Source organism: Bombus vancouverensis, chromosome 7 (assembly GCF_051014615.1).
Source record: "Bombus vancouverensis nearcticus chromosome 7, iyBomVanc1_principal, whole genome shotgun sequence".
In the NCBI taxonomy this organism is placed as follows: Eukaryota; Metazoa; Arthropoda; class Insecta; order Hymenoptera; family Apidae; genus Bombus; species Bombus vancouverensis.
Window position 1 is genome coordinate 13,135,168 of NC_134917.1, and position 22,887 is coordinate 13,158,054.

A 22,887-nucleotide genomic window follows, 5' to 3' on the forward strand; every position below is an offset into this window, starting at 1 on the left:
TAACCCGGATCAATTTGACACAGAGAGCTGTAATTAATCGGGAATAATCGAAGAATCGCCGGATCCTGTTTCTGGAGTCGATCGATCGGATCCGCTCGGAAAACCCTGTTCGTTCGTACTTGCGCCTTCGGTGAATCTCATTAGACCAGAAGGGTATCGATACTCGCATGTACACTCGATACAGTCGCGTGTGTGCCATAACCGGCCACGTACGGATATTTATATCCAATAACGTGCATGTGTGCACACACGCGCGTTTCACTGGATGTGTGAATAAATGAACCAGTTATTACGGCGACGGGGACAGGATAAGGCCACGGGTAATTCGACTTTCCATTTATTCGTCCATTGAAAAATAAAGCATCGCGATACATGGCAATTAAATTAATTAATAATAAACGAGATCGAATCTGCATCGAGTTACCTGCCATCGATTGTACGGAAGCATGGAACCGCTAGCTCGAGAATTATTTCTTTCTGGAGCCTCTGGAAAGCCTATAGAATGCACGATGTGCTTCTATGCGAGACAATCGCTCGAATTTAGCATTAACCAAGCATACGCGCGCTGTATGGAAATTTCGAGCGAAGTTCGACGCGCGCCAGGTGATCCAGTCACACGAAACGAAAGATGGAAACGCGTCTTGCGTATCCTACGAAAGTTGATGGAAAGTTCGTGAAGCGTGGAGATACGGCGCAGATTTTATTAGCTCGCGCAGGGTCAAGAGACTCGGAGAGTTCGCTGGAGTCGATTCGCCGGCAGATTCGGCTGCGTCTTGCAACAATCTCAAAGGAGGCGAGCCTGTGGCGAACTCAACGACTGTTACCATGTAGCACGGTTCGCCTGAAATAGAGCAGCCGATTATTCTCTTTGCCATTAGCAACACGGGAAACGTGGATGTTGAATAGCTTGTTAAACATCTGCCTTTAAATAGAATCTCTGTGTGCCTTTAGAGCGCAGCTCGGACGTTCCATTTGCGGTGGACCGTCCGGCATAATGGTGAATACATTGATCAGCACGTTCCAGCATTTATGGCACCATCGATTTGTTTACCTAACACGGAGATTGCCTGCTGAGTTCAAATCTAACGCGAATTCCGTTACCACGAACTATCCTAAATTTTCAAAAGACGGTCGACATCGCCAGGATCGAACTGGTCGACCCGACGTTTCAATTTCCTTAAGAAAAAAAAAAAAAAAGACGGAAAACCTCCGAATTCCCGTTGCTCCGATTGCTACCAGCCGCCACAGCACGACGCTGTATTACGCTCGTTACGTAATTACTGGTTGCGAATAACGAGACGGGAAGTGGAGATCTGAAAAGTCCATCGGCTCTGGAAAAAAAGGGGCGAATTCTAATAGAACGAAAACGCGGCTGGATCAGCCGCATCGTGGCTCTAGCGTATAATCGTATCTGGTGCTGGAACACGTTCGCACAGACTCTCGACGGAACGCACACGAGGCTGGCCCTGCACGAACGTGCGCGTCTACCAACACGTAGAGAGGCACACAGTGTCGAACAGGGTAGGTAGGTCCAGTAGAGCGTCCACGTCTACCACGATGAAAGAGAGTAGGGCTTAATCAGTTAGTCGATAGGCAAATTGGCTTAGAGGCAGCGACCGACAGGGTGGTTTACAGAACCAGCAAGCCCCGCCAGTGGCCAGTGGCCGAGTGGCGAATCAACCCTTCGCCGATAAGAGTCGCGCCGTGTCCCCGATCCTTGCTGGGGTTTCCTCGACGAATCGTGCACCGAAACTGCCACCGGTGAAATTGCACGGCTAGTGCAAGTGTGATATTTCTCGTCCCATTCGACCTGTCGGTGTACCGACTGTTTCCTTCGAGCCTCTTCATCGTAGCCGCTTGTCGAACGGAGAAAGAGGAACCAACTATAACAAACACGAGTATACAGAAAGACAGAGAGAGAGAGAGACACGCACACACACACACACACACACACACACACACACGAGGTTTGGAATCGGTCGATCGGTTTCGTCGATCCAAACCTCCGATGATCCTTCGCGGATCCAAGTGTTCGTCGCAGATCGACGCGCGTTTAGCTTATCGACTTTGATGGATATTCGAGGGAATTTCCGGCGGATGTGGCTGGTGGGTTGATAAACTGGCTGTGCTACCGTGATAAGGAATTCTGGAGTGGTCAGGAAGGGATTCGGAGTGCGCCAGCTGCTCGATTAAAGAGGATCGGCACGGTAGAATGTACAGCTGATCGGTGAGTTCGTGTCGTTCATCGATCGTTCGATCTTTTAACGTTTTCGAGGACACAGAACTGGCAATTCTTTACTCGGCATCTCCATTTCGATTGCGCCGCGAGCCAACTTCACCGGATGGTAACCAGAGCATATTCAAATTCCTCGTCGGTCGATGGCAAACGTATCGCAAAGGGAAATTTCCTCGCCCCGAACGGTGTTTCGTTCGTATCTCGTCGGATACTCGATTCGATAAACTCTCGTCTGTGATTTCTCGCTCGATATTAATGTTAAAAGAGATCGTACTTGGCGCTCGATCGTAAAGGAATACAATTTTCTTGATTTTTCTTGATTTGTCGGCCAGAGAGTTAGAAATAACGTCTTAATAGCGAGGCATCGCGAAAGGAGAACGACGAAGTTTAAACAACGTCGGGAAACGAGCCTGAAAGCTCGACCTAAATTCGCCTGTGCGGCATCGATAGAACCCCGTGGCGCGAGGGTTTCTTCGTCGAATCATGGGACTTGGTATCGCTAAAAATTTCCCATTTCTGCTAGCCGTTCGTTCCGCTTTGTCGAATTTTTCCCCTCGAAATTACATTGTTCCGGCATTGATCGCCACTTTTACGACGATCTATTCTTTTCGAAGCAACGCAGATGTTGCCGCTTCATTGACATCCTTTCGCACGTATATTTGTTTCAGGAATGACGAGACACTTTCTGGTGATCCTATGCTGCTACCTGTACACGCTCTTTGACATGGCGGCCCTACATTTTCCGTGAGTAGACGAACATACTTGGAAGCTATGGAAGCCGCGATCGGACCAGAACGCTCGAGATTAGCGTTGGATCGAAGACGGACAGATTGATCTTTCCACTCGTTCGATCGATGGAAATCTCTCGAACCTTCTGTTTTCCTCTTGTGCTTGTATCTCTCTTTCACGCACGCTCTCTTTCGATCGCTGAATAAACGCGATCTCGAGGACGATATCGTGGCCTACATGCAAAAAGAACGAACGTACCGTCGTGAAACGTAAGGAAATTCGCGATTCTCGTTAAGTTCGACTCGCGTCGACCATGATTCTCGTTTTTGTTCGAAAGACATTTTAACCTGACGATGGCAAAAGAAAAAAGAAGCGTGAAAGAAGAATTGCAAGATTCCTCGGTAAATTCGTTCTCGTTGCGAAACACAGCGACGATAGAAGGTGGCCCAGCATCACCCGCCACTGTGTCGAGTTTCAGCGAGGAAATATGCGAACCGGTACTTTCCACGGAGGTCGAAGGCTGGCATATTAAAGTCGATAGCCTATCGTCGAGTACGTTTCGACTTTCGGCGAGAAAACGCGGGTACCGGTTTTTTCCGAAGATCGCAAGGTAACGCATCAAATGATCGACATCATCAAACAATTTCTCTCCCCCTTTCTCCGTCTCTATGTCTTTACACACTACGCTATCTTATGTCTCATCGTTCCATACGCTTTTTCCCCTTTCCAATCGTTTAATCAATTTTACGAACCCTTCCAACGAACAGCTTTCGCGAACAATTTTTGTCGCGAGTTCTGCTGCGATCTTCGCGAACATCCATCGGCGAATGTTTGCTCGACAAACAGAAAAGCCGTTGATCGGTAGACGTCGGTGAAACGGAAGAGCCTCTCTGGTGATCCGGGCTCGGAGTTCCGCGATCGACGTCGCTCCGGAAGAAATTGCAAGGAAATTCCTGAAAGTCTTGTCGTAGATTATCGGCTTGGCAGGTTTCACGGCGCTATAAGGCGCCACGACTCGTTTGACACCAGACCGCTCGAGTCGCGCGCCCGGATAAACGGACGTCGATCCGCGGACCGACATTTATCGCGGTTTATCAACTCGATACACCCGATGACAAATTTTCTCTCGATTATCCGAGTCCACGCGAGAATCTCTGGTCCACTTTACAGGGATGTTCGATCCCACCGTAACTCTCGAATTTCAATAAGCGGAAAATCGAAGATCTACGTAAAAGCTTGAGCGCGAAATTGAAACGAGGAATTACGAATGTCGGCGACGATTCTCCCGTCTTTTCCACGAATTTGGAAAATTTAGAGTTTAGACAAGAAACTAAGATTGACGCGGCAGCGAGACAAAGAACGCAGCAGAGTTAAGACACCTTTAGGAAGTAAATTACGAACGAACGATGAAAGAGCCTGATTAAGTAACCGTCGCAGCGCTGATTCGGCATGACGAGTTGCGCGATCGAAAGGCAATTTATAGAACCTATAAAACTCGACCGATTGCAAGTTAATTCCGCTGCTTGCAAAGAACGACGAGTCATAAATCAAAGATCGGGTCGTCGAAGCGCAAGAAGGCAGCGTCGTATTCCTTGGCAATTCGGTTAAGATCGAACGACACGGTCGTCGAAACCGAGCTCGATGTAAATCACGAAAAAGGGGGCGGGTAAATTGCACGAACGAAAGTGGAAATTCTCGGGGAAACCGGATCCGCAGCTCCTAGACTAGCATATTAAAATGTCCGCGTATAAGGAACACACGAACATATCTCGGCCGGACCTAAAGGTGTGCCAAGCACGAAGACCTATTATGGCTTCTGCGATATTGCTGTTTCATCGGAATCTCGGCAATATTTTAGAGTCCCGTTCGCCTACCGTTCGTGGACTTCCTTTGCCCTCGATCTGCTCGATCCATCGACGTTTCATCGATATTTTCGCGCTGGAAAAATATGACGAAATAATTCATCGAAATTGCCGTCGAGTATCGTAAATCGAGAGCTAACGAGGCGTTCTCGGATTTCCAACCAATCTTCCTTCATCAAGAAGATTTCTATCGCGTTCCGTGAATTTATGCAGCCGCGTTATCGCTGAAGAGCTTGGAATTATAACGGTGTGCCTAAGACGCTTGCAATTTTATTTTTTTATTATCTTCATAGAGAATCGTTATACCGCTGCGAGGGGATAGATTCGTAATTTGATTATCGATGAAACTGAAAGGGACGATGGCTTCGAGCGTCGAAACAGTGACAGTCTCTCTTCAACTTTCCATTCGTGAGTTAAGTGTATCGTTTCGAGATTATAAGTTGAGGGATGACGTTGGAGAGAAAGAAAGATATCTAGGAAGAACGGGAGAGAGGATGTTGAGAGACACTGAAACTCGTGTTGCTACGTTTTCTTCTCGATTACCATATTCTATACATAAACAAACAGCTAATACGCGCTGTCCGAGACAATTCAGAAGGGAAGTTCGAACGCGAAAAAATACAGATAGCCTCGATTAGCATATTCTATAAATGTACAAGTAGATGGTAAGATTTGTTCATTTCTTCTTTCTTTTTTTTTTTTTTTTTTTTTTTTTTTTGGCAAGACGATTTAAGTTTCAGTTAAAATTCTCCATTGAGTTATTCCCCTGTGATCAAGTAGCGGTATCGAAATCAATACGGAGCTCCGTTAACGATCAAAGGCAAAAGATAAGGTAATAAGGTTAAACGAAAGATAAGACGATCCGATAGCTTGAGATAGAAAGAGAAAAAAATGCAACGGCAAGGTCAAGGACAAAGGAATTCAAGGGAGTAGAATTAAACACGGGAAATATTAAACGAAATGGAATAGCAGATAGAATCATTCGCGAGCTGCGAATTTGTATCGAGAATACGATAAAAACAAAATGATCTCGCGACGAACGACAGAGTTCCAACGGTTTCCTTTGCCAGTCTCGTTTCTCCTCGCTTCTCTATTCTCTTCCAGGGAGTCGGATCTCGAGGAGTACGGTAGGAAGGAGGCCTCTTTGTCACTCAGGGACATCCTGCCGTTGAATCCGAAGCAGTACGACAAACACAGGGCGCCGAAGTTCCTAGGCCAACCTACAATCGTCTACTTTCACGTGACGGTGCTCAGCCTCGACTCCATAAACGAGGAATCGATGGTAATTTCGCAGACGAGAGAGGCCGACGGTACTCACGTTTAATTAAGACCTAACCAACGTCGGGGAAGCCTGCTCGCGTACGGTATCACGCGCCTCGGACAGAAGCGAAAACCGTGTAAATGGGGTGACTCGGTGCGGGTTGAAGAGACAGCCTGGCTGCGACGTTCCGCACCTTTCGAAACGCCGCGGTTGCGCGCCCTTTTTCTCCTGCATCGTCGCTAAAACGTATGCAAATTGGGCCACGGAGCGTGTGGATGCTCGTGTTTTATTTAGCGTTTAAATTCTCGCCAACCTTCCTTTCCAGTCCTCTTTTTTCAAGGATCGTTGAATAGAAACGACCGAAATAAGGATAAAACGACGATCGTATTAAAATTGTCGAATTAAGATCGATATAGAATGAAAAATTCGCAGTTGGAAAATTGTTGAGAACGAATTATTTAAAAAATATGTAACTTGCAGCGTAGTATCTGAAGGAATAAATATGGGATTTTGCTTTTAGACGTACGTTGCGGATATATTTTTGGCGCAAAGCTGGCGGGACTCTAGACTACGACTTCCGGAGAACATGTCGGAGGAGTACAGAATATTGGACGTAGACTGGCTGCACAATATCTGGAGGCCCGATTGCTTCTTCAAAAACGCGAAGAAGGTCACCTTCCACGAGATGTCCATACCGAATCACTATCTTTGGCTGTACCACGACAAGACGCTGCTTTACATGTCGAAGTAAGATCGAGCGAAATCATCGTCTGCCGATTATCCTCTAAAAAACTATATCTTCTCTTTTCTACAGATTGACTCTCGTCCTCTCTTGCGCGATGAAGTTCGAGTCCTATCCTCACGACACTCAAATTTGCTCAATGATGATCGAAAGTCGTACGTACCGTTTACATTTCTCGAGGAAACATCCGACTAGATTAGTCCCCGTCAAAATATATTGCGATTTCCCACAATCCTGTCGAACGTACCTCGTATCAATTAATGAAACTCCGACTCGTTAATCTGGTCTATGCTATCAGACAAATAGAAGCGCGTTCGTCCCTCTAATATCACACCACTCCATATTTGAACAAACCGTGGTTACCTTAGTTAAGAATTAATCCTCTCCAACCTGAGAACCTTCTTGATCTCTTGAGAACGTAATTCCTTTCTTAACGACGCGAGACACCCAATTTCGTCTTTAGAAGCGTTACTTTGCCTCTATACATTAACGTTATCCACGCGTTAACTTTCCATACGCAGTGAACTCCCTCGAGGGATTATAACGCGTGCCAGTAAAACAACCTTTTGCTCGTTGACACGAAAACTCCATGCGCTTGCTTAGAATCAAACGTATCGCATTCCGCTGCAAGTACCGTGTGCTTTCAGTGTCGCACACCACCCAGGACCTAGTGTTCATCTGGAACATGACGGACCCGCTGGTGGTGAACCCCGAGATCGAGCTTCCTCAGCTGGACATCTCGAACAACTACACAACCGACTGCACGATCGAGTACTCGACCGGCAACTTCACGTGCATCCAGATCGTGTTCAATCTGCGCCGTCGATTGGGCTATCACCTGTTCCACACTTACATACCGTCCGCGTTGATCGTCGTCATGTCCTGGATCGCGTTCTGGATCAAACCCGAGGCGATTCCCGCCCGGGTCACTCTGGGAGTGACGTCACTGCTGACCCTCGGTAAGGTCGTCGCGCCTGCGACTGCTTTCCGCACGCGGATCGACCGATCCCATCACCGTCTTCGCCACCATTTTTCACCCCCATAGACCGATAAAACCGCACAAACCGCATTAAGATCGACTTTTCTCCTTCTCGTTCTTCGTATTTATCGTCGCGTCCCTTCTATCCTGCTTTTTCAGCCGCGTTTCTTAGTTACGGATACGCGCGCAGATAACGAACCGCTTGAAGCTTTTGAAGCTCGCGACGTTCCAAACGACACGGTATGTACGCGTTCGAGCTGAAACGACACAGGGCACATGGGCTGCGGGGAAAGGGACGTGGGACGCGTTTTCGAACACCACGTAACAAGATGTCTTTAGAATCGTGGGCTTCAAGTTGGCGATACGAACTGTGCGTTTTATGTTCGGGTTTCTGAAGTAGTCTGCCTCGTCTACGTTTGGCAGGTTGCGAACCGTACGAGCCGGTTGAAAGGGATGGAGGATGTGTTTTCAAAAGGGTTAAACGAACGCGTTTAGGGAGAACGGTCGTAACTTGCTTCGCTGGTTGCTCTCCTATTCGAATCTTACGATAACTTCATCGTCGTACGTAACTGCGTTCATACAGAATTACTTGATAGAGTAGATAGAAGGCAAGGGACGGTATAATTGCGAAACAAATGGCAAACTGCGATGTAATTTTATCAGAGACAGACAGAGAAACGTTTCGTGTGTGTAATTTACAGCGACCCAGAACACGCAGTCCCAGCAATCACTGCCACCGGTCTCCTACGTGAAGGCCATCGACGTGTGGATGTCCTCGTGCAGCGTGTTCGTGTTCCTGTCGCTCATGGAGTTTGCTGTAGTTAATAACTACATGGGACCGGTGGCCACCAAGGCCATGAAGGGCTACTCGGACGAGGATCTAAGAGAGGCCATCGACGAATTCAAAGTACGAATCTGTGTTTCTCTCAGCGGCCAGCTTTCACTGGCGAAATTCTGTTTATCTTCTCTCGACAGACTTTCCGATCGTTTGATTCGGAAACTAATTGTACGATGTAACGAAGACTTTGACGAGCGTGCCACGATTTTTGTAGGCATTTTCTAAAAAAGTAGAACCGTAAAGAAGCACAGCTTCATCTCGAATCTAAAATGTCGAATGGAAATTCGAATGGAAGTAATAAGGAAACGCGAGTGGCGATATTCGAAGCTAAGAAGCAGTAACGTTCGAAGTTTAAAAGTTCCGCCGAAATACGCGTAAAAATATCGACACTTTTTATTCAGAGCGTTATAAATTCGTGCTGCCAGTAATTACCACAGCCGAACGAGGAAATGGGAAATCGCGACGGCACGGCCCGCGTGAGAAACGGCGGAAAATTCGCGGAAAACCGGCGGAAATAGGAGTAGAAAGGCTGGCCCGTTTTCACAGGCGAGCGTAATTCATGGAACAGTTGCGGCGGCGCGTTCTCGTTTCAACTAAATTTCTTTGCACCTCGAACTTACAATTAGTAAGGTTGAGCGTTTACAAACGACGCGCGGCGTCGGTGACGATAAATAGTTGCGCGGATGGTAAAGATCGATGCGACCGCGGCCAAGCTCCGTCCGCCAGTGAAAACAATACGTTTAACGAGAAAACTGGAGAAACAGAATTACGGAAAATGAAAGAGGCGAAGCCAGAGGAAACACGTTCCTTTCTGGTGCTTTTCTGCTCTTTGTTGGTCGGTCTTCAGGCTCAACCGTTTAATGCGTGCTACGAGAGAAAAACGAAAAGATAGAAAGGTAGCGAATACGGTTCAAAGAACACCCGGTATACGTCTGACACTTTGATAACACCTGACACACTTAGAATTTCAACTTCAGCGGCTCGAAAGTGCTGCGACTTTAATTAACGCGCTAGTTGCACACGAGTCTAGTAACTTGCTCGGAAAAACTTGTTCAATTGAAATAAAAGAAGACGAAGACGGGGAGGAAACAGAGATTAACGGAAACATTGTTAAGTTTGCACGATATTCGTATCTCGCGAGATATCAGAAAATTTCCACGCAATTAATCGAACAAGAGGGATGAAACGATCGAGCGACAAAATAACAAAATAAAATAACCGGACGAGCTTTCGGAATTTGGCAAACGTTCTCGCCACGTGCCTAATTATTAATTTGTTGATACCAGCCACGGGATCGTTTCAGATTAATATGTAAGCGAGTTTTAATTAACGACAGCGGCGTAGCGTGAATTTAGCATGGACCGCCTTTAAATTCTTTACATCTCCGCGCGTGTATCCTCGAAAAGCGTGACCACGTCGGCTGAAACGCAAACACGTAGTTTGCGCGGCCTGTGAAGCGAGTACGCGTCGATTTCTGTCTTTGAACGTTGCAGCAACGAAATCGAGTTTGCAGAGGCCAACAGGCGACTCGTCGTCCCTTCGTTTCGCACAAAGCAAACCGTATCTGTTTCACATTGTATTCCGTTTCGCAAAATTAAACGTCAATTATAGTTTGCCGAGTGGCGACCGGAGGAAACACGGTTTTAGTACGAAATGCTGCGAAGAGGTTGAAGAGGACCGTTTAAAGGGAATGGATTTAAATTATCATCGCGTCGAGTTGCGGCGAGTTTATCGAAAAACTGTGACCTAATTATCTTGCTACTCGTTACTTCAGCGGAGCAATTTTTACGCCGTTAAAATGAAGAAGATGGCGAGTATAAATTTCAGGGAATAACGAAGAGTCCTCTTGGCTTGCGAATATATTTACTTTCCTTGGCTTCTCTTCCATCGAAAATAATTCTCGCCCAGTTCCTCGTCCCAGACAGGTTAAACCGTAAAGACTCGTTTAAATAGCGCTGCAAGAGGAAACGCGTAGTGAAAGCGTATAAAAGAGGAGAATCGCGCGAATATGGCGGCCGGTGCGATCGCGAAAAGATGCGTTTTCCATTTGCCAAGCACGGGAACAAACATTATCTCGAGGCGAAATTAGTTCGCCCCGGGTAAGCAAAGTAGGAAGTTTCGAAACTGGCTCGGCCAACAACTTCGCTGAAACTTCGTCCCAACGAGATGGATCCCCGGGAGTCTTTCACTTCCGAGTTTTTCAATCGCCGGTATCACCGATAGACCTTCGAAATTCAGACCCGCGGACGAATTATAAAACTCTGCTGCCTTTTTAAAACGGTCTCGCTTGACGGCTCGATGTTCGAGATTTGAAACTTGAAGTTGAGAATTTAGAATTTGCAGAATTTAACCGTGCAACGATTACAAATTCCTCTAAATGGGAAAATAACGAGGGACCCGAGACTCGAGGGGAAGAAAGTTACGTTTCACGTGAAAAGCGGCGAAATTTCCCGTTTCTGTAGGGCCGCGTGCACGAGGGTCGAGAGAAAGATTGTCTCGCGTGCCTTGAATAAGACATGGACCCAAGGAACCCGAGTAACTCGAGATTAATATAAATTTCATTCGAGCCTGGCCGTTAGACACAGTCCGGTGATTCCGTAGAAATCCGCAGCGCGTGCTTTTACGGTTCGCTTAATAATTTATTACATGTGCGAATGAATCAGCCGCACGAGAATGTAAGAATCAACGTTACATTCTCATTTTCGGCTAAGGATCTCGATGATTATATGACCGCTGATTTATTTCCAACCGTTTGCATTTTCCCTGAGCGAAAACGATCGCTCTTTATTTATATAACAAATGTTACACTTCGTTTATATTCTTGCACCGACTGATGTAAGAGAAATTAAGAACGCGAGGCTTCTCTTCGAAGAAACGTTAATATCCATCTATTCTTGAATCGTTTCGATGATATTGCTTGTTTTTTTTACGTTTATTGACGATTTGTTTTATCAGAAGCTCGAAAACACCGCGTGAAATATTTCAAGACCTCACTGAACGCGCTTTTCTTCAACAGACACCCATGAGGAACGAATCGGAGAGAAGCAGAAGTCCCGTGAGACCTGCAACCGTGCAATACGACACCTGCTGCCAGGGTCGGGCAACAGCGATCTACATCGACAAGGTGTCCAGATTCTTCTTCCCGTTCTCATTCCTCATCCTGAACGTCGTCTACTGGAGCACCTTCCTGTAGGAGGTCTGCCCTTCTCTCGCAGAAGGACGAACACGGAAACGAAGATCGCTGGATCGTCGACGGTCTCCAACAATGTCTTTCGTTCGATCTTTGTTAATCATTTCGATTCAACCAAATGAAACTCCATAGACGAACGAAATGATGATATTATACGATTCGTTACTTGGATAAATCGTCGAGGAAACATCGGTTTCTGCCGGACAACGAGAAATTTAGCTTTGGTCGTTGGACGGAACGCATCGAACAATTAACAAGAATCGAACGAACCGGACGGTTTTTCTACGACGAGATAGTCCGCTAGAAGAATTTTCAGTGTCTTTTATATAATATAGAGAACACGCGCCGTCAACGGTTCATTAATCGTTTAACAATTAAGTCGCATTAAGGTTCCTCCGAAGAGCGCATATCGAATCGAGCGATCACGTACTCACCCGTTTGGGCGATCCACGGGAGCGGCGTGCACCTTCGACGCGGATCGCATCTGTATCACGTTGAACAATCTCTTAAGACCCGTTCGCTCACCGCGATTGATCGTTCAATTTAGCCGGTCTCTTCGGTCACTTGCTCTTGTCTGCTCGAGTTTTGCTACGATAGATACACTCGATGATATTTCCCGCGAAACGTTCTCGCGCACAGCCTCGCGTTTCCTCGGTATCTCGCCGTACTTTTGCCTTTAAAATAATAAAATAATTCTACGAACATTGATTACCTGCACACAAAGTAGAGAAGCGATAAAAAGTGTAAAAGAATTTCAAGATCGTTGAAAGAATACTTTTATGCAGAAACGTTGTTTTCGTAAAGTGGAACGATTGAAAATTGATAAAAATACGACAGCTTTACAGAGCTTCGACATGCAATCGCTTCGAATATCACAAACGAAAAGGCAGTGCTGTTCGCGTGAACGTTCGATCGTGATTACATCTTCGCAGAACAGTTTTACTCGTTGTGTGTGATCGCAGAATTTAAGGACAAATAAACGGACTATTAATACGTAGACACGAGCCCTGCTGCCTGCGACGAATCGTTTGCCCCGTTGTGAAATAAATTGCGAAGGTAAAAGGATTGGGCGAAAGGAGCAATGAAAAAGACGTGGAGCTTTGCGAGTCAGCTTATTTATTCTTTCGACAGTCGATAGAGCCTTTTATTCGAGTATTTAAACAGATCCTGGCTTCCTGCCTCCTTGCGTCCCCTTCTTTTCAGTCTGCTGGATCGATGGAACTTGCTTGCTTCCGCCAAGTTCCAACCTCGAAGAGCCGGAGAACTCGAGGTCGCCACCTAGAGTCTACAATCTTGGACAAACTTTAACTTACCATTCTTTCGGTATTAAAAGAATAATCTCTGAATCTATTTTTATCAAAAATAAAGACATCTTGAGTATAAAAGGTAAACACAAAGGAGAAAGACAAAAGGATTGTCAAGTAAAATATCGGGTATCGATACCTGTTTCTCGAAATCGAGAAAGTATTTTCCACCATTTTCGAGCAACAACCCCGGTTCTTGTCATCCTTGCACGAATTAACGATCGTGGCATCGTTTAAACCGCAACGGCCAGAGTTGCAGCAACGAAAAAGGATTGTCTGGTACGCGAGCTGTGACGGAACAGGAAGTGGAAGCTCATAGAGAAACAGGGAACTTGGCTGAACGACGAAGGGCCTGGCCATTTCATTTTCCTCTTGCGCCATTTGGATCGCGGCACTTTTAGTCGATGACGAGGATCTCCGGTAAACGACCAGCAGTAATTAATTGGAACGAATGCGCGGCCTGGCTCCGGTTGCTCGCGCAGAATAATTAAATCCGTACGTAAGGTGGCATAATTGTAACGCGGTCGAATGGGTATCTGTGTGTCGCGAGACGGAACACGTTGCCTCGAAAAGATGTTCCACTTTTTTTTTCTGCGCTGCCGCTTAATTAAAACAACGCGTCGTCGACGTTTTTCCGCGGCTCCTCTACTTCCCTCGTCTCCGATCCCGTTCTCCCGGTACCGCTTTAATAATCCCGAGGAACGCGAAACGCTCCTATCTAATAGGTTTTTAACGGCCAACGTCGCGAATCTCCCTGCTCCATTTCTGATTTCGCCAACGAGCTTCTCCATCGAACTGCGAGCGTCCGGATATCGCTTCGTTAAACGGCGTGCTCTCGTAAGGCGATCGAACCTGTTAGAGGCGAGAAAGCGGAGCGAAATGCTCGCGCTTCTAACCTTCTTTTAATTTAATCGCGAAATCTGTTGGAAAGTTTGGATAGGAAGAGGAACCCGCTTATTCTCCGTTTTAATTTCCCATGCCACTTATTTTCCACTTTCAACTCGCTTTCTCCTTTCGATCTTTACACGAGCAGCCAAAATGCCTACGATTATCCAACTTAATAAGTAAGCTCGAAGCTTATTTGTTACATCCTTTAGAGATACTCGTCGTCCGGCCGGAGTAAACTCCTGACCGAGCTCAAACTGGTAACAATAAATAATTCTACGGAAGTGTTTCCCTCGGGGCAATTTGTTCTCTGGTAGCGCGCGCCGCCACTTCAAGTCGTTTTACTCCTTCAAAACGCCGCTTTCAGGACCGATCTAGCTGTCATCGCCTATCTCTTTTCTTTCCTCCCTGGACTCTTGTCTTTGTACGCCGTTTCGCCGCGTCTCTGCCCATCCGTACGGTGGCTGGCTTCTATTTGGAGAGAAAAACGGAGAGTCGGGACGATGAAAGCGAGCCGAACAGCCCGCGAGCACCGGAAACGGCGATGACAATGCCACGAGCACACATGTGTACAAACTCACGTTCCAGTCTACGAGGAGAGAGTTTTTAATCATGGCATTTTATCCTGAGAGAGCCTTTGTACTCGCGATGGAGATACTTTCGTCCACTCTAACCCCTCCGTCCATTTTTCTTCTTCTCCTTCCTTTCCTCTCTTTGCTCTCTCCGTTTACGCGGAGAAGCTTTTAGCCAGCCTCTTTATGTTCCTCCTCTGCCCCGCGTCCCAACGATTTAAAGAATTTCAGTGCGACGAGTCAACAGAATTAATTTAAATTTGGAATATTGTTGCAACGTGGCGTCTCGAAAACGTGTCCACCGAGCCTCACAGTCCAATTCTCAAAATTCGCGTGGATGCGCGGCTTGAAAGGAAGCAGCGATACGACGAAAGGAGACGCGATACGACGCGAAATGACACGACGAGGAACGATATGGCGAGACGTTGCGAATTTTGTATGCGGCGGACGAACGTCCGAAGCACCGTACCGACATGACCGGGCTAAACGAATTTCATTTTACGAGGCAGTGAGTTTCGTTTCTTGCCATTACATTTCCAGTACCTGCGACATCCCTCTTATCAGCCATCTTTATCTCCACATATCCATCGGTCGTTTAAGGGAAGTTAACAAGCACGCAAAGTAGGCAATTACAGAACTCTAGAATGTCGATGTGGAGGAGCATGTGATCGGTCGCGATTCGGCGACATCGAGGACAGAGGTAGCCCACCTTTAACGAGATCCCTTCGTTTGCGTAATTAACTATCGACTTTCTGTCGACAATCTTGTTAACGAGAAGCACGCCGATCGTTAATGGATTCCGGCGAGCCGAGGCGGACACACAACCAGAGATGGCGAAATAATTATTCTTTGCTTCCGAATATGCCGGCATCCGCTGCACGTCGAAAATATAACAGGGATGAGAATCGATACGAGCTGGTTTTCGCCGAGAAGATTCGGTAATTGCGAGCTTTCTTCGACCGGCTCTGTCCGCCGAAAATTCCACTCCACTGTGTCAGGAATAATCGGGCAGAGGAGAGGCGTCTCAATTAAAATCGTGTTCCAGGGCCGAGGTAAGAAAAGAGCGCTCTATTATCAACGACGTTGCGTCAAGGGAAATTTCGACCGCTTTCCTTAAAAATATTATTCAACGCGGTAACCCAGATCCGGAACCACCGATATAGAAAACCGTACGCTCTTGAATAGTTCGATGGAATTAGCGAAGAAACGGTGCACGGACAGCACGACCTGAATCTACTTCAAAAAAGGAACTCCGTCATCTTTCCGTAATACGTTTCGAAACTTGGATATATGTCTATGATGGGCAAACTATGGACATCTCGTCGAATCTGTATAGAAGCTAGCATTCGTTGCGTCGTCGACGTTCAATTTCCAATTTAAGCTCGGTCCAGTATCGACGTCCTTGACCGACGTTCCGGAAATAAAACGACCTAATCGCGATTCGAAAAAGTGGCACGAGTGGGTTTCGCGATACAGCCATAAATATACCGCATTCGAGCGACGTTTACGTTGCGGCTAGCAAATACCGTTGCGCCCGGTTCGTATCGTCCGGTGGCTAACGAGCACGTTCTGTCGCACGTTCACGCAAATACGAATCAATTTCCCGCGCAAACGAGAGCGCGCGCCTACCTCTTTCGCCTTTGTGGCCGGTGTTCCGCAAACACCAATTAATTCCGTGTTTTCTTTTCGTTAGCCGCTGCTACAATTCGACAGTGGGACACGGGGACGCGCGGTCTCCACGGACGAATCGCGGGAAGTTCGTCGACACTCTTGGGATGAACGATGGTTAGAGGCGTGATCGGAGATGGAGTGTTTGATGGATCGAACGAACTGGCAGTATTGGAAAATTTGGTTTTCCTTTTAGCCCGTAGCGTCAAGGGTACTAAGCGAAGAAGTCTGTTTCACTCTTTTTTCGTTTGTTTGATCGATCGGTCGATTATTCGATAGATAAGAAATTAATTTAATCGCGCGAGATTCGCGAGACGAAACGCCGTACGAACGGAATGAAGGGACTGTAGCGTGTTAAATATGAATTTCAATTTATTTTTCACTTTTGAGTAAGGCGTGGAAGCTACCGAAGACGGACAACACCATCGGCTAAAACGTCTTCATCCCGTTCCTAGTTACAACTATCGGGTGTACTTGTTACAACGTGCCGGCGCTTGACCGCTGTCGATAAATCGTCTTTCCAACTACCTTTCCTTTTTTTTCTTTTTTATTCTTTTACTTCTCCGTCCACTTATTACGTATGTATATTTATTTATTCATTCATTTATTTATTTATATATATATATAGATTTTTCTCCTTTGTTTTTTTTTATCTGTTTCTCTCTGTTCTCTTTACTCCATCTTGTTTTTTTTACAGTTGTACGATTAAAAATATCGTTATTGCCAAGTATGATCGATAACACGGTGCGTAACCCCGAGCCTCTGACCGGAGAGACAATTGTCCTCGTGTCCGCTTAGGAAACTAAAGTTAGTGCATCGGAAACTAGACGTTTGCGCGACACCGCTCGACGAACACTATCGTCGCGTTTCTTTCCCCTGGAGTTTCCATCGTCTTTGTCCCTTTTCGATTCTTTCTCAGCGACGTTTCTTTACACGAGGCTACGAAAACAGTCAGGATGATCGCTTTCCTTTCGAACTTCCCGTGATTCTTCCTCGCTGATCGTTCTTCTCGCGTGAAAACTTCGATTAGAAGAACGCTCGACAGTTTTATGTTCGATCGAAAGATTCGAGGATTAATTAAATTTCGTGGAACTAACGGGATCAGAAGCGTTCGAAGGAGAAGCGACCCCCTTGTTCGATCAGTTTTAAGAAAAATATACAAAGAAGAAGGGAAGTTCGACGAACTCGGTGTCCGGCGCAGGTCTCCGCGTTGCGACGATCCTCGAATCACCGGCGGTCTGTTCTCGTTTTCAATCTGGCTCGATTAATCGTCGCTCGATTACATAAACTGTCTAGTCACGACCGGGAGAGGGAACTTTGAAATTGATTGCAACCTACATGCGTTGAGAAACTGTAAGAGCTTTAGTTTCACGAGGGACACGTGTCCAGGAACTGGTGAATCTCGGTAAAAGTTTCAATAACGGCAGGATAGTTTATAGAAATGTACATCTTTGCGTTGCATGTCACGCTGTTACGGATAAACTTACGAAACATCGAGAAATCCACTAAAATTATTTATTACGCGATCGTGAAACTTTTCTAAGAATTATCGAACATCGAGACGAGCTTGGAAAAACCATCGTTTAAAATTAACGTAGCTTCTAGAATTTTCGCACAGCTATTCGTTCTCAATCTTTCACCGTCGGTTTCTCAACGCTTTCGCGTAACACAAGATTCGTCCGTGAATCTACTTCGCTCGTTGCAAATGAACAGAAATTTCGTATTCATTGGATAATTTCCCGCGGCTGGAAAACCTGGAAGTTTGGTATCGCAGGCTCGATCTCCCGGTCGAACGGCGTGAATCGCAATCACGGTGGAGCGTGTCAGGAACATTAGCCGATCCTGCTACGCTCGCAGGTCCTGTGGACGGTGTCCTGATTACAAAAGGATCGCTTTTTCCGTTCACGATGCAAAAGCAAGTCCACCGGAGGGACCGGCGGAGAGGGTGGCTCTTTTAATCGGCTTCGAAACAAAGCGGAAGCGGCACGGCTGATCGATCGAACCGCTCGAATTCAGTCGCCTCTGATGCTCGCGCCACGGTTCATTCAGTTTCCTTCGATTCCTCTCGCACCGCAGCAGAATCGCGTTGCTTTTTCCATTGATTGTGCGAGGCGAAAGTACCCGCTTCTTTCTCTTTGTGTCGATTACATTTAGCGAGAACGATCGATTCGAACGTATGTTCAGAACGTAGGATTTTGTTGGATCGGGCGTTGCAGCATCGACGGAGTTATCACAGGGGAATAAATCGCTGAATATCGATCAATTTATAGATTTCAAAAAGAACACGGACGCTTGTTGTTTGTTCGAGAAAATTGCTATTATCTTTAGCGGTAGATTACGATGTATAATAGGGAAAAACCGTGGCAATGGTTTAGCGATAAAGAGTAGAACCCTCTGTGACGTGTCCCTCCGGAAACATCGCGGGATAGCTCTCCGTCAGGACTTCGGAGCGACGAAAGAAGACGAACAAAGGTCGGACGAGCGTATGTGGACGCGAATCGTATCGCTCGTCGCGCCAGTTCGCCTCGTCTTAAACTCTTATTAAAGTTATTACGCGTCTCATCGGAAAAATTGGCAGTACGGTAGTGAATTGAAAGACTCGTTATTCATGTTCCTAGCTTCCCTCGATCGCGTGTTCCCTCGATCTTCTCGTTCCTTGTGCACCACAAAGCGAATAAAAAAAAAAGAGAAGTGTAAAGATCATCGGAACAATGGAAATACCAGTTCGCAGAAAATAAACAATAATGTCAAATAACAGAGATACTTTTCTCTTTCTCTCTTTCCATTTTGTAAATATAAAGACTGTCGTATTCCGCTATAGGAAGCAGAGAGTGTCAAGCAGCTTTTTCCTCGGTGCACACGCATCACGAGAGTCACCGTTTCATCCCCTTTATTTTCTTTTATTCCTCGAAAATTGCTTGCATAGAGCTCGGCTCGAGACCGATCGATTAGCCGGTGAATTGGCCGGCAGCGGCAGCGCCGACGCGATTTCCGGCTAACGCCACGAGAAACCACGGGGAGGAAATCGACGAACCAGGGACTCCCGACGATCCGTAATCGAAATCGAAGACCGAGTAGAAAAGGTTCGCGAACGACCCTTGCCGAATCGGAAAATCTCCGTGCATCGCTGCGTCGCGAACCGGAAGTAAAGACGCGATAACTCGCCAACAACGACAGACTAATTAGTTCCGGCAAATTAATCTCTAAATAACTCGCGTACGCTGCTACGTTTTTTATCGATTTTTATTTTCTATGCTTTCTTCTTCTTCTTTTTCTTTTTTTTTTTTATTCCTCGTTCTTTTACCGAGTTTCCCGAGCAATTTCGTGCTGGCAAAGGCAACATGGCGTCGAAGCTTAACCCGGACAGCCATTTTTCTCGACCAACAAATTGGGTACGTCATATTTGTTATATTTCTTTCTTTCTCTTGCTTTTCCTTAAATTTATTAGAATCTTTCTAAGACAAGAAAGGAATAAAAAATGTACGATAACATCGAGGGATCGTTATAATTGAAATGTTGCGATAGAGAGGTATTATATTTAAATTCGGATTAAGCTCGAGCCATCGTTTTGCTACGTTCGATTTCTTCGTAGCATTAACCTTACACTCTTTTCTCTATTTTTCCTTCTCTCTAGTTTCCCATTCGCTTTTTAATACGCGATCTCGTGATACAACTGCAGCTCTGTGGACGACAAAGGACCTGACACATTATTCTCGATTATCTCTACGATCATATTAATATAATGTAATAATCTTCTTTTTTTTTTCTTTTTTATTTACTTAGATTCACGTTTACGTCTTTTTCTGCCCGTGAACCACCGAGCCGCACCTCCGACGATGCATTTTTCGCATTCTATGTTAATAACTTCCTGACCTCGCTAATATTCTCCCTTCCCCTGCCTTTTCGCTTCAACGTTGAAAATAGTTTGTTCTACATTTTTCTTATTTTCGGCTACACGGTTCGAAGAATTCTGCCGCACTTGACTTTAATCTGTATCGTGATGCTTCCATGCACATAGCTCGCGTGGATGAAAATTAATAAAATAAAAAAATTCTCCCTTCCTTTGTTCCCTTTCCGTCCCACTTTCGATTTTCAAGAGTATTTTGAGCAACCAAAACACGCGTACCCTCGCTCATCTAAAATTAGCTAATATTTAACACCTAAATTAGAGTTTAAAGAAGGGTTGGGCTCGGTGATTCACGAGGGTTGGTCTCCCACGCACTCAGGCACGCATTCTAGTTTTTGAAAGTTGATTTAGAATTTGTTTTATTGCGCGACGCGAGGGTGCTGCAAGTTTGTATGTGTATGTGTGTATGATTAGTAATATGTGTTAATACGTCCTCCTGACGTACTACCTCTCGTTCCGACGTATTTACGTTCGTGTGCGCCTGTGTGTACGTATGTGTATGTTTACCTGTAGAATATATCTGTATATCTTTATGTATATATATAATATATTCCTTTTCTTATTTGCATTTATCATATTATATATATATATATAGCCTCTCTGTCTCTTTTATTTTCTCTGCTTTTGGTTTCTTTTTGTTCTCTTTTGTTCGTCTTCGCTCCGTTAGATCGTTTACAATTAATTACAAAGTTAATTACAGACAACACGAGACTCCTCCCATGCCTCCCACGATTATTTACAGCGTCGTTTAAATTAAAACACACCGATTCTTCGTAGCCTATTGTCGCCCGAGAGAAGGTTCCTGCGAAGTTCTAACGTTGTTTCATCCCCCGAGATAAACGAGGTTCGACCGTGGATTCGCTGGACCCACCCTTCCATCCCCGTATTTCTCGCAATCTCCCACTTTATAATTACGAATTGCGGTAGAATTAAAAAAATTGGCTCATTCACTTTCGATATCCGACAACGATTCCGAACAAATGCAGCTGAAGCGCAACGATTCCACAATCGATTCCCGTTGATTATTCGAATCGGCTGTTCGATCGACAAATCTATCAACTAGGGAAAAAAAGAACGAAAACTGGACTCGTCGAAGAGTTTTGAAAGAACGAGGGCATCATCTTACTTTATTTAGAGTATCAAGGTACGCGGTCCCTAGCGAACGCTCGCGATCGTTTCTCGTCGATCTCACCCATCCCCAATACTAGAAGGGCACCAGCGAATACGGGAATTCTACGTGGATACCATTCGAAAACCCTGCTCGTACCATCGTTTCTTACGTTTTACGACCGCGATCGTAAAATTACTATATTTCTTTCTGCTCTCTTATATTTCTCTTTTTATATCCGCCTCGACGAATCGATCGATCATCGTCGTCGTTTCGCGTACCCTTAAATGTATCGTTCGCTAACTTAAACCTAGCGAGTTAAGAGACTCCTTATAAGAAACTGCGTACGTACGTTTCATGGATCGATCGAATTTCTCTCGCTTTCGCGAAGACATTTTTAAAAATCGAATTTATCCTTATAACTAGAAGGGACGTTCTTTCTTCTCTCTCTCTCTCTCTCTCCCATTCTCTCTCTAACTTTCTCTCTCTCTCTCTCTCTCTCTCTCTAACTCTCTCTAAAGAATTACGACGACTCGTAAGAGTTGGAACGATCGTAAACGACGGTTGATCGTTCGCTTTCCCTATCGCCTGGATCGTTCGTTTAAGATCGCTAATACGATTCTTTGACACCGTCCTTCCTCTCGATTATTTCGGCCCGGCACTTCCGGCTACTTTTTCGCTGCGAGAAGCGTCCATTCGAAAGAGGAAGTTCCGACGACGTCCTTCTTGGAAACGTACCAAGAAAGATGCTGTGAAAGAGCGCAAAGGAACGGGGAAAGTGAGCGTTTCGTTGGAACGATGCGAACGAAACTCGATCGACCGATCTATATGGCGACTACGCTCGTTTCCCGGTCGGATTGATGGACGCGCGCGTTGCGGAAATAACGAGGCGACTGGAACGCGCGCCAGTTGTGCCGGAAATCAGCGAGTCGCGCGGCATTTTCTGCCGATCGGCTGGAAATTGAAAAAGCTCCTTTCCAAAGCGAGAACAGGAGGCAAAGTCGATCAACGTGCACGCATCGACGAATCGTTTTTCACCAGCGTCCGATTTCACGGCGTTCCGGTTCGGATACGTTCGTTCTTCTTTCCTCGTTTTTCTTTCCGTTTTGTTGCAAACAGGGTGTCGCGCCTCGTGTTCTCGGGCGGAAAGAGGCGCAGCTAACGCGGTACGAGACGGGACTAAAATCCATCGATGCCACGTATCTCGCGAGCGAAAACAGAAAGAAGAAGGTGGCGCAGGCGCGTGTGCGTGCATTCGCGAATCTTCGTCCTCGAAAACAGGAAGAATTCCGGCTTCGATCGTTGGCGGAAAGTCCTCTTCTTCGCGTTCCTCCGGTTTCGTGTCTTCCGTCCAGCTTCGAGTCGCGCGGAATACTTGCCCTTCGAGAACGTGCGGCTTCCGTCCTCCTCGAGGACGTCGTGGATCGTCGTCGATCCTTTAATGCTCTGCGTTCGTTGAACGTTTGTTTGCTTTATAGTTTTCTCTTTCACAGTGACTCCGTGGAAACTCTCTCTCTTTCTCTCTCTTTGTTTCTCATGGTAAATGGTGGCGCCTGCCATTCCAGGCGCCATCGATTCTCGCGTCTGTCTCTGCTTTCTTACTGAA

The 22,887-nt window shown here is 46.0% G+C and overlaps 2 protein-coding genes across 6 annotated transcripts in view; one reads left to right on the forward strand and one right to left on the reverse strand.

Annotated features, from left to right (window-relative positions):
* Positions 1 to 420: 420 nt before the first annotated feature.
* The window catches only part of Shal (potassium voltage-gated channel protein Shal), a 116,677-nt gene continuing 94,210 nt past the window's right edge, over positions 421 to 22,887 (reverse strand). For 2 of the 3 annotated variants that reach the window (XM_033332688.2, XM_033332691.2), the window contains one exon: positions 16,621 to 22,882. Coding sequence is in view for 1 of the 3 variants with exons in the window: in XM_033332696.2 (XP_033188587.1) it covers positions 1,845 to 1,883 (39 nt within the window). In the remaining 2 variants the exon portion in view is untranslated. Of the gene's footprint in view, positions 1,884 to 16,620; positions 22,883 to 22,887 lie in introns of those variants that run through there. The other variant, XM_033332696.2, reaches the window with a different exon arrangement.
* Positions 1,879 to 12,834, forward strand: HisCl1 (Histamine-gated chloride channel subunit 1). 3 transcript variants are annotated; one of them, XM_033332698.2, is made up of 9 exons: positions 1,879 to 2,227; positions 2,905 to 2,980; positions 3,444 to 3,575; positions 5,932 to 6,109; positions 6,609 to 6,835; positions 6,903 to 6,985; positions 7,478 to 7,789; positions 8,511 to 8,716; positions 11,664 to 12,834. In XM_033332698.2, the coding sequence occupies exons 2-9, from the start codon at positions 2,907 to 2,909 to the stop codon at positions 11,838 to 11,840; spliced, it is 1,389 nt and encodes a 462-aa protein (XP_033188589.1). In that variant the 5' UTR covers positions 1,879 to 2,227; positions 2,905 to 2,906; the 3' UTR covers positions 11,841 to 12,834. The 3 variants fall into 3 exon arrangements, with proteins under 3 accessions (XP_033188589.1, XP_033188590.1, XP_076475854.1); XM_033332699.2 differs by lacking the exon at positions 3,444 to 3,575; XM_076619739.1 differs by lacking the exons at positions 1,879 to 2,227; positions 2,905 to 2,980 and having other exon boundaries at positions 3,005 to 3,575.